Source organism: Coffea eugenioides, chromosome 11 (genome assembly GCF_003713205.1).
Source record: "Coffea eugenioides isolate CCC68of chromosome 11, Ceug_1.0, whole genome shotgun sequence".
Taxonomy (NCBI): Eukaryota; Viridiplantae; Streptophyta; class Magnoliopsida; order Gentianales; family Rubiaceae; genus Coffea; species Coffea eugenioides.
Window position 1 is genome coordinate 4192834 of NC_040045.1, and position 12195 is coordinate 4205028.

General features: G+C 39.7%; 1 protein-coding gene across 2 annotated transcripts in view; it reads left to right on the forward strand.

The window, feature by feature from the left end:
* Positions 1-5312: 5312 nt before the first annotated feature.
* LOC113751673 (probable inactive ATP-dependent zinc metalloprotease FTSHI 5, chloroplastic) overlaps positions 5313-12195 on the forward strand; it is a 38257-nt gene continuing 31374 nt past the window's right edge. For both annotated transcript variants that reach the window (XM_027295762.1, XM_027295763.1), the window contains exons 1-5: positions 5313-6738; positions 7472-7943; positions 10430-10630; positions 10742-11035; positions 11160-11429. In XM_027295762.1, the coding sequence (XP_027151563.1) occupies positions 5648-6738; positions 7472-7943; positions 10430-10630; positions 10742-11035; positions 11160-11429 (2328 nt within the window). In that variant the 5' untranslated portion in view covers positions 5313-5647. The remainder of the gene's footprint in view (positions 6739-7471; positions 7944-10429; positions 10631-10741; positions 11036-11159; positions 11430-12195) is intronic.

Consider the following 12195-nt stretch of genomic DNA (forward strand, 5'->3'; position numbering starts at 1 on the left):
AATTAGTTTACCAAGATGGCACTTTGGTGCCACGGACTTGGCACGCTGAAAATTTTTGATTATATTATTCATGAAAAATACGTTATCCTAGATTTTCATTCTTCTAGTCGTGTTATTCTTTCCTTCCCACTTATTAGTTAATTGATCGGAAAGAATAAGGGGACAGATAACAGAAAGTAGAACAAAACAGAAGACAAGAGAAGTACGAGATAACAGAAAGAAGAACAAGTTGATTTGTATTAAGGTGGAAATCTTGAAAATTACAAGTACAAAAAGTCGAAGTCAGGGGCGCTTCTAAGCACTCCCTGCCTCGATTTCCTCCGTATTGTCACCCCTTCCAGTTTGGTGGCACCCGCCGCCTCGGTTCCCTCCTTCAGGTGTGAATTCGAATTTCGAAAGCCATCGGTTGAACTCTTCTTGGACCTCGGTCAAGTCCTTGCCGGCCTGGATGCCCTCAGTTATGCGGTCGCAAAGTTCTTTAGCATCCTCGTTATAGTTGGTCTTGTACTTAAAGGAATCCAACTCTTCGTGCGAGAGGAGGGACGTGACTTCATTGATGGCTGAGGTATATCCGAACATAAAGCTCGACAGAGTCAGCTCGCCAAGGTCGTATGAAGGCCTCGGACTTGCGGCAGGCTTCCAGTGCCGAAGTACCAACCCTTTGAATGGCCTCCCGAGATGACTGCTCTTCCTGGGATCGTCGATTTTTCTCGTCATCTAGAGCCGTCCTCAAAGAGTTGGCAGTAGCTTCGGATTACTCCAGGTTGGCTCTGGCTTTGTCGCAATCCTTCTCGGTCATCTTCAATTTCTTCTCCAGCAGGGAGATTCTATTTTGGACCTCAACCGAGGGTTGCTAGTTCTCGGAGAGTTGGATGTAGCGTTGGGACATCTCCGAGAGAAAGGCCGTGGTGGAGGCCCACGCCACGGATGCACTTTACATAAGCTCGGCCGGTGTTATTTTTCTTGCATAGGCATGGTCCCTCCGCAGGACCGAGTGCACCAATAGCTTATGGGCTACGAGGGGATTTTTACACCAGTCATTGACGTTGATATCCCACTCCGGGCACCAGTGTGCGTCGTGGTGCCTCTTATCTTCTCCGAATTCTTGGGGCATCACATGGTAGAAATTCCACAAGGATGACCCACTGACCGGCACGTCGGTTGCCGAGATACTTTACCTCGACCCGACGGCAGAAAAGCCACCGTTACACCTCGGGTCACCAACCTCTCGGGGATGCCCGAGCCCTGGAGGGCTCCTTCGCGGATGATGACAGGGGTGGAACGGGTCGTGACAGCCGCAGTGCTCTTTTTCTTTTTCTGTTGTGCAGCCGAAGTCTCACCGGTCTCTTTCCTCTTCGGCTGCCTCTTGGCTACCGCAGCAGATCCCGAAGTGATTAGATCGAAAACCTTCACTACTGCACGAGAAAAATATTACTACTCAGAATCAAGTAAAAATAAAAAGCACAAGTATGAATTGAAAAGTACAATGCTTTTGGAGTCTAGTAGAAAAGTAAGGAGGATGGTCCGGGCTGATAAGGGCTCTGCTGATCTCATCCTTGACTAAGATTGCCTCGGGATAGGCCCAACTATTAATCCGAGGAGCTTCCGAAAATTTTCTTCTTCCATATCTTCCAGGGAAGGATCCTTGGCCGCAGTGGGTTGCCTCCACCAGAAATCCCTGGGGAAGTTTTCGGCAGGAACGAAGACAAAGTTATGCTTCCACTCCTTTATTGAGGAGGGAGCATCTACAACTAACTTCGACATGCTGGAATTTCTGTTGCCGAAGTAAAATTAACCCTTCTCGCTCCCGCTGTTCTTGATGGTGTAACAACGGCGGAAGAGGTTGGCCGTTGGAGTCAGCTTCAGTGCTCGGCAAAGCAGCTCGAATCCAATGAGGATTCGAACTATATTTGGGATCAGTTGGGTTATCCTTACCTCCCAGCATCTCAGTATGTCTCGAAAAAATCTAGTGGTCGGTATCCTCAATCCGGCTTCCAGTTGATCGAGGTAGATTGCTACTCTTCCCTTTGGAGGCCGTTCAGCTGACTGGTCAGGCCGAGGTGGATAGATACTGTAGTTTTACCGAAATGGATATTTATGGATGACTTCGGCCGCCTGAACCTTGCCGATCACACTGTTGAAATGAAGGAGTTGCCTAAAGTCCACAGCTGAAAGATTTGGAGGAGTAGTTGGTTCGGGTACCACCTCATCAACCGGTACCCCGGACCCGAGGTCATCGTTATACAACACCTTAGGGCCGAAGTGTCCTTGTTCTTGTGACGCTTCGGACGCTGCTGACCCACCGGACTCTTCTCCCGGACTAGAAGAAGTACCCTTCTCTTCAGATGGGTCAGGCCTTTCCGCCTCACTGGAGTTCGGCCTTATCGTCTCCTTGTGTGTACGAGCTATTCTAGTCATAATAATAAAAAAAAAGTAAACTTACTCTTGAAAGAAGTCGGGGTTTCGGAATTTGCCGAAGAGAAAATGCTACGAAGGATTGCTCTGGGGTGATTAGAAGTTTTTGCAGTAAAAAGTAAATGGTGAAATGATTCCCTTATTTTGTAGACCAGCAATGAGAAGTTGGAGGGACGGCACATTTGGGATTTCCTAGGAGATATCCTCTCTCCTCATTAATAAATCGCCTCCAATCTGACCAATAGACGTGCGTCTGTTCAGAGGCCTGTCATTAAAGCTGCCAGCCGTCTCATCATCTTCCCCCTAACCCCATCTACACGCGTATGACTTGTCGTCGTTACAATTTGCATCTTAGAACCAATTGGAAGCCTCGGGAAGCGGCGAGCAAGTCCCTCCTCCCCGAGGCTTGAGGGGTTTATTGAGAATGGTCATTCCGGCTCGAGATGATCCAAAGCGGTATTCCAGTCTATGGTACTAGGTTTAACCACAACGTTCATCTCGGCTATCTTGTGCCCCTTTGATGACCGAAGTGAACTTGACATCCGCTGTCACCTCGGAACGGAGTGATAACGCACACCATAGTCGAGGTCATGTCTCATGATTCGACAACTGAAAAGTAGTGAATATGACCCCTGACATACTGATCATTGTTCTGACACACTGCCCATTGCCCAGAGTGGTCAAGTCAAAGAGATATGCTGCCTTAATCAAATGTTTAGGGACTTGTACCGCATGGTCTTTCCCTCCAAATTGTCCCCTATAAATATGGGAATCCCCCACTGAGGAAGGGGACGAATCTCTGGTAACCAAAGCTTACTCTCTCCAACATAATTCTTTTATATCTTACCCCAAGTTAACTTAATCTTCGGAGGAAAATTGGGGGATCTAGTCCCACCTCTAGCAATCCAAGCAGGTGATCCTGGTGCAATTACCTTTTCAAGTAAGAGTACGCTCCAGCTATCCGAGGCAACTTGTCGGTTCAAAAATCACCTCTTCAACTGTCAATATTAACACAATCACCTGCTCAAATAAACAGCCATTTGTTTCACAAAGAATCTCACAAAACAAATAGCACCAGTAAACTTAAAAATAAATGAAGCAGAAACTGAAGAAAAACTACTAAAAAGAAAAGGGAAAGGTGAAATGTCACTTATGAAAATATAGTCGCATAAATGAAGAAAAATTGCTCATAAATTCAAGAAAGATAACAAACTGACCTTCAAGTTAAAGGATTTCTTGATTGATGATATGAACCGTAGCAAAAGGAACCTATCAATTGAAGCACATGTGTATATTAGAATTTATTAATCTGTCTATCATTCATACGTGGAAAATTTGACAAAAAAAAAGGGAAAGATTTTTTCTCACCAAAGAGACTCCAAAGAAGAAGGTATAAAGACCAAGATGCTTCTTCTTGCAGTTCACAAGGCAGAGGAGCCAGCACCATGCACTGATAAAATACCTCTATTCCATTTTTTGATTTCCTAATTCACTGGAAAAGATACAAGCTAAATGAATAGAAAACCTATTTCTTATCATAACTAGAATAAGGGAAAAATCATATTTGAAAAGATATATCTCATCATAATCGTACGGCTGATGAGAATTGAATAGAAAACATGATTTGGGAGGAAAATTGAATGGCAAAGTTGATGAGAATAGAATGGCATACCTAATCTAACAAAAAGTTCCCAATTTCGCTCCTTTGAGTGAGTGCCCAACAATTCTTGTAACATGAAATCAATATAGAAATGGGTTAATTTGATATTAGAGAAAGACGAAAACACGGCAAGTGTAAGCAAGAGTAGTTCACCTGCTCCCAATTTTCCTCCTTTGAAGTACAAACACCATGCGAGTGACCAGCAATCCCTGCAACATGAAATCAAGTGTCTGCAGGAGTAGCAGTTGACCTACTGGCTTGAAGAAGGAACTCACAAAACCCATCTCCCAAATCATGTAAAAATTCAAACTTTTTGGTTAGAATAGACGTTTCGAATTGGGTTTGGTAGAATAGGTGCTTGGAATTGGATTTGCTCAGAATAGGCGCGCCGAATTTTTGCTCAAAATAGCTGTCTGGTAGAGAGAAAGGAAGAAAAGGCTTCAACGGCAAATGAAGAAAACGGCTTCAATGGCAAAAGAAAGAAAAGGCTTCGAACAATTTGCAAGAAGTATTTGACTTTGCCACTTGTCAGAAAATTAAGAAGCCATGTGGCAAAAGAAAAGGAAAACACTAATGAGAAAGAAACGGTTCAATGCCAAAAGAAAGAGAAGGCTTCGGACAATTTGTAAGAAATATTTGACCTTGCCACTTGTCAAATAATTAAGAAGCCACTTGGCAAAAGAAAATGAAAGCACTAAACCTTCATCCTTTCTTATATACAAGGTAGATAAGGATGTTAGTGGAATTTTTGCAATTTTTTTTAAGGTTTTGATAGTTTGACAGTTCAAATATGTTTGGTTCGTTTGGAATATATGAAATATTTATTAATGTAAGAGAATCAAATTTCAATGCAGAACAGATGTGTAAAATGACTAGATTTCAATATAACAATTCGAACTTCAACTCAAATTTGAATTTAGATCAGTTTGAGTTCGCATTTGAATTTGAGTTCTATAAATGACCAAACTTTATTATAACAATTCGAGCTTCAAATTAAATTCAAATTTAAGATTAATTTAAGTTTGCCCTTGAATTTGAGTTTGAGTTTGAATTCAAGCGAATTTAAACACGAGCTCGACTTTCCATAATTAATACAAATTAATATCGAACGCTAGAAATTTGTATTCGTTGACTACTAGCTCTAAGCAAATATTTTCGAACTCAAACGTACCAGTGTTTGGGTTCGAATCGATTCGCTGACACTAAGTAATAGTGTGATGATAAGAGTGGAGTGGGCAGAGGCGGAGGAGGGGCGGAATTTGGTGACAGTTGCTTTATCTTTCTACCTCCAATTTTCTAAAACGCCACCAGGGAGGGACGTCAACAAATCCCAAAACCAAAACCCCTACAAAACTCAGAAATCGGAAACGGCGAAGAACGTACAGAGTATAAGAAATGAAAATTTGAAAGAATAAATAATTACGTCACTCGTCTTCTTCTTCTTATGATTCTCCTCCACCATGGCCGTCGGCTCCTCCTCCTCATCCACCCATTGGTTAAGGTAATCCCCCATCACCATCATCATCATCCGCCCAAAAGCTGTGTCAAATTTACAGAAAATCAACACACAGAATGTTTGGCATTTTAATCCCCCAAACCCAAACGCCTTTGCACTTCTCACCACCCCACTGCAACACCACCCATATTCTCTGCCGCCACAGCCCCCGCCCCCGCCGCCGCTTTAAAAGGAACAAGACAAGAGAAGTCTTTCTCAACAATAAACCTCCTACCACCTTCTCCTCATTCCCAATTCCCTTCTTCACTACTGCTACTAGTGCTGCTGCTATTGCCACAGCCAACTCTTCAGCTGCTGCTGCTGCTTCTTGTCTTCCTTATCATAAGGATGATGATGATTGCAAGGGTGATGACAATGCGCTACCGCTTCCTCTTCCCAAATCTGATGCTTCAAAAAACAACAAGCCCCTTCTCTCCTCTGCTCTTTTCTGGCTGCTTGTAGCTGTTTTTACTTCATTCCGAATCCTGGGGAGCCCACATGCTGCTGCCATGGCTGCCGTGGTCACTACTACTACTACTACTACTACTGAGGTAACTAGGAAGAAGACCAACCCTACTGCCGCTACAAACACCGAGCAGCAGGACATCCGACGTGATAAGCCCCGCTACCAGTATTCACATTCTACCCAGAGATTGTTAGACATTGTCTCCCAGCGATTGCTTAGAAAAATGGAGGATGTCAAAAATGGCAAAGACACCGTCCATAGTGTTGAGGAGGCCTTGAAAGATGTCAAATTCAAGAAAAAAGAATTGCAAGACGAGATTATGAGTGGGCTCTATGCAGACTTGAGAGTTTTTAGAGCAGAAAAAACTGTTTTGCTCAAGCGCTCCGAGGATATACTTGACGCTGTTTCGAAGGCTAAGAGGGAGGAGGAGATCCTCAGTAGGAGCAGCAGCAACAACAACAGGGCTGGAGACTTAGCAGTAGCAGTAAAGGATAAGATTGTCAAGTTGGAGGAGGAAATGAGGAATGGTGAAACTCAATACAACGAAATGTGGGACAGGGTAGCCGAAATTGATGATCAGATTTTGAGGAGGGAGACCGTGGCCTTGAGCATTGGCGTGAGGGAGCTTTCATTTATCGAGCGCGAGTGCGAGCAGTTGGTTCAAGGGTTCTTGAGGGATATGAGGCGGACCAATGTTGAAAGGTGAGACAGACCAAAAACAAGGAAAACTGATATTTTTGGTTTCTGATATTTTATGAACTCATGTATTCTTAGCAGGAATATTGCTGTTGCAATGTGAAAGGGTTAATGAACTTACGTCAAAAGATCTCTTGATGATTGATTTGTCTGATAGATCTTAGTTCCAGTCCTTTTGTGCTTCCGCTTCTGCAATTGCTGCTTGTCATACGGGCGAAGTTTAAAAATAGACTTTGATAGAATAGTTTAAAACATGTTATTTGTATTTCTTAAGCCTTCGGTGCTTTTGCTATTAGAAAGTATCAAGTGGGAAGCTAGATGGTAAATGATTTGGAGAGTAGGTGCTGCAAAGATACAAGTTTTTGTGAGCTGTGCATTATTCAAAAACTTGTCTTGCTGGTAGCTCTCCTTGATTAGGTTTCCTTATCTTTATGTTTCTGCCTGATATGCTTTGGTTTCTGACACTCATTATTCAATCAACTATCGGGTTTACTCATATGGAATTTACTTTATGTGATGTATCTGTTAAAAATCAACCTACTTGTCATACTTGTACTGAATCTTGTGAGTTGTTCAGAAGTTGAAAAGCAATGCTTGATGTGATTCTTGAATTTCCTCTTTTCGGTTTATCACTTTTATGTTGGAGAGTAGTGTGTTCTGCCATTCCATTGTTACATATTGTAGCTTTTGGTCTTTTAATGGGAATTTCCTTTTGAACAAGACACTTTTGTGCTTGCAGTGTGCAAAATAATTCTGTTACCAAGCTGTCCATATCTGAGATTAAGGATCAACTGCAAAGTGCACATAGACAATTCTTGGAGCAGATTGCTCTCCGTAATGTTTCAGTAGGTGAGGATCATGATTATGAGTATAATGCAGAATCACTTGCATTTGCTCAACGCATAAAACATGCACTAAGTGCTTCAAAGGATATGCAGAAGAATCTGGAGGATCATTTAAGAAAAAGGATGAAGAAATATGGTGATGAAAAACGTTTTGTTGTGAGCACTCCAGTAGATGAAGTTGTGAAGGGTTTTCCAGAATTTGAGTTGAAGTGGATGTTTGGAAGTAAGGAGGTCGTAGTTCCAAAATCTGTTGGCCTTCATTTATTTCACGGTTGGAAAAGATGGCGTGAAGAAGTGAAAGCCAATTTCAAACGAGATTTGCTGGAAAATGTTGAACTTCGTAAAAAGTATGTGGCCGAGAGACAGGTAAATATGCTGATATTACGTATATTACACCAATTAGGTGATATATTGCAACAAATGTCTTGGCATATGTAATTAAATATGTCTTCTTTCACTTATATTGTATCTACCACTTCAGTGGCTTTTACGTAATTCTGTGTGGTGTGGACACTATTTCTAGCCTTTTCTTAATTTTGTGTGTAATATTTATTGTAAGAGCTGCTTTTATTTAGTACATGCTAAAATTCTCTTCCTTCCCTGTAATTAGTAGTTAGATCTCCCTTTTATTGTTTTGTGCCTAATCTGGTATTAATGGGACAGCTTCTTTGTACTTTGTCTTATGGATAAGGAACCTTGATGCCTCTGATATGGCTGACAAATAACTTAAGTCAATCTTTGTACCCATTTATTCTATTCGCTATTATTCTCTTAATTGTTGGTCAGTAGTGGGTTTCCGATTGAATGGCCAAAAGTGGCATACCTCTTGAGTCAACTAAGAAGTCGCGCTATTATTCCTTTATTTCTGGTTTAATTACTCATTCGAATGGCTATATTATGGTTATCCTTCCTTTTGTTCACTTAAAATTTTACTTGCTCTATATTTCAGTTGTTATGATACTTGTTTTCCAGTTGAATTTTGTTGAACTTTGACATAGAAATAAAGGAAGTGGGAAATTTCTTTCCCCAAAATCCACCATGGATCCTTCAGTCCACATCAAAACTTGAATCCTTTAAGAAATTTTTATTGATTTCTTTTATTTACACACTCATGTCGGTCATTTTTCAGTTGGCCCATTAATCTTAACTTAATTTTTTATATTTCTCTTCTTACAAAAGAGTCCTGATCTTAATTTTTGAAGAAGCTTTTAAGAATTTTGTGGACTTGAAGATACAAAAGGAATATTTCTTTTGGCATCAAACTAGGAAATATCTCACTAGATAATTATTGTTTCTATGATCAGCAGATGTAGAAGATTTTTAAATATCTTCAACAACTGTTCCTCCGCCCTCCCCCCCCACCAAAAAAAAAAAAGGAAAAAGCAGAGAATATTTAAGATTCTGATTTGACAATATCAGGCAACTAATAAAAGAAAGGTTTTTCTGGAGTTTCTTAGTAGACCCTGTGTTTTGCAGCAGGATATAATTGAGAAATTCTTGCTTAAAGTGGCATAAGATAGTCCTGGCCCTTGTGATGGCATGACGAAAAGGAAAAGTGAAAAGGGTTAGAGAGGAATTTTGTAACTAGTTGGGCCAGATAAGAATAACTTTGTGACTGAGTTGAAATGCAGAGTGCTGAATAAAACTCCGGTGTAGTTTGGCTAAAATGGGAAACAAAAATAGATGGATGAGGTATTATTGTTGTTGCAAATTTTTGTAAATGACGAGTCTGTTAGTACTGTTTCCCTGCAGATCTATGAATTTTTAAATTTTTGTGAATGAGAAGTTTGTTAATATTGTTTCCCTGTGGATCTATGGATTTTTCTTCAATTTGCCGGAAGTTTGTCCATCTTCATTATTTGCAATTTCATATGGGTGAAACTGCCCTTCTTTCCTAATAATGCATTCTTACATCTCATAAAGAGAAACACTGTAGATTACACTTTACCTTCTTCTACTGTTACATACAGAGAGTGGTTTTAGATAAGAAGTTACAAGATTTTAATTCTCGCATCTTATTCTGCAATTTGACCAAAAAAGTAACCTCTTGATTCTCAAGCACTTTCCATGTTATTTATTAAATGCTTTTATTATTTATTTTTTATTCATGGCTGATTTCACTTCTATATGTAAGGGATTTTTGGACTTCCTTTAAGTGCTGTATGTGCTTATACTTTATTTTTACCCCCTTTTCTTTTGGTCCAATATTTTTCCTTGATGGTCTTCTTTTCCTTGTAAATGAAAACTCTCCAAATCTATGACCAACCATTCCTTCAATAGTGTGAAATGAATAAAAGTTTTTCCATTGCAAATTCAGGCAAAGTATTTCCTGATAAAAGGAAAATCTTTTCTTTCCGATTTTTTCTCTTTTCTGCCTGAATGATGACACACTTCTCTGAATTGTTTCTTTTTCTTTTTTTCTTATCTGACTAATTTCGTGTTTTTACAGCTTTCTGAATATCAGCATGGACCCCTTCTTATTGGTTGCAGAGTACTAGATGCTAAAGTTTGTAATAAGATACAACTTGGATTTCTGTTGGAATTGGTCTGCTTGCCTCAGTGGTTAACTTTATTTTGTTTGTATGGTGGGGGGTGTGCCGCTAGCTTCAGGAGATATGATATTGCTTCCGCTCAAAATTTTCCAAATTGAGCATGTCTGGGTCTAATTAACACTTTAACACTTATTGGCGTTAAACTCAGTCTTGCTGCTGCTTTGATACACAAAATCACTTTTCATACATCGTAAAATGTACCCACTTAAATGCCTCATAAGTTAATGATCTTCTTTTCTGGTTTAATAATCATTATATGGACTACATGTATCTTTTGGATGCTTGAACTTATTGTTGCAGGAAAAAATTCTATTGGATCGGGACAGAGTAATGTCAAGGACTTGGTACAATGAAGAAAGAAATATGTGGGAAATGGACCCTATAGCTGTTCCTTATGCTGTGTCCAAGAAACTTATCCAGAGTGCTCGAATAAGGCATGATTGGGCTGCAATGTATATTACGCTTAAGGGAGATGAGAGAGAATATTATGTTGATGTGAAGGTAGTTATATATCCTGTGTTTCAAAATTCATTTCTCTTTCAGAGCATGAAAAGCTCAACCAAATCTTTAAATATGCCTATGTTGGTTTTCACCTCTACTGTCTCATTACAGGAATTTGAAATGCTGTTTGAAGATTTTGGAGGGTTTGATGGGCTGTATTTGAAAATGCTTGCCTACGGTGTTCCAACTGTGGTTCAGCTTATGTGGATTCCTTTCTCAGAATTAGACTTTGGTCAACAGTTTCTCTTAGTAATGAGACTTTGCCATCAGTGCTTGACTGGATTATGGAATACTACTGTTGTCTCGCGTGCAAGAGGCTGGATCATTGATAAAATTAGAAATATAAATGATGACTTAATGATGATGATTGTTTTCCCCACTGTGGAGTTCATTATTCCTTACTCGGTACTAATTTAAGCAGTTCATCTTTTAACCCTTATCAAATGACTTCTGGTTGTGGTTTTTCTTAGAAGGCAATTAATTTTTTAAACTTATTCTAATGTCTTGATAAATTCTCATCTTTCTATAGATTAGAATGAGATTAGGAATGGCTTGGCCAGAGTATGTTGATCAATCTGTGGGTTCAACTTGGTACTTGAAGTGGCAGTCCGAGGCTGAAATGAACTTTAGATCAAGGAAAACAGATGGATTACAGTGGTATCTTTGGTTTCTACTTAGATCTGTCATATATGGATTTGTGTTGCTTCATGTCTTCCGGTTCATGAGGAGAAAAATTCCAGGACTTCTTGGTTATGGGCCTCTAAGGAGAGATCCAAACTTAAGGAAGTTACAGAGAGTGGTAAGATAATTTTCTTTCAACTACATTAGTTTTATGTTTCTTTGGACTTTTGATAGTTTAAATTTTCAAAACTTTGAAAGTGTTTTTTCACACTTTCAAACTTCCAATGTATCTTTGTGACGAGTGTTTTGTCTCAGGGAGTTGAAACTCTGATGCTCAAAAGCCAGGCTTTTATGGCCCTTGGATGAGTGTTTCAAGACAAGTTTGTAGACATGATCAGTACCTTAGATGGGTTGTCTTTTTAGCAATTTTATCCATATGAATTTTTGAATTGTGGATATTTAACAAAGATATCAATAACAGGGTGCAGATCCTTGAATCTAATTGTTACAGTTCTCTCCAGAGAAAAGATATAAAACTTTACAATAGATAGGCATACACTGTATTCGTCATGATAGTTTTGCCAAGGGTAGATATTTTTATACTGAAACCGTGAATCTTTTGATAGTTGTTGTTGAGTCCTATAATATAGCTATTACTTTTGGGAATGCCAAACTTTTGGACAATGTATTATAGGAAACTGTTATTGTTCTATGCTTGTGCTGCTTTAAGCTCTTTTTTTTTGGCAGCAAATGTGTAGTATGGATTTCTTAAGGTCATAAAGCGGCAATACTCATTTCTGATTTTGACCTCCTTTGGTGTAATGAACATACTTTAATGTCCTTTTCAAACTTGTTTCTGTGCCTTGGAGAGTAGAGTGCATTTTCTTATCTTTACAACTGGACTTGATACCTTCTGTAACTTTGAAGCTGCTCTGTATTTGTTT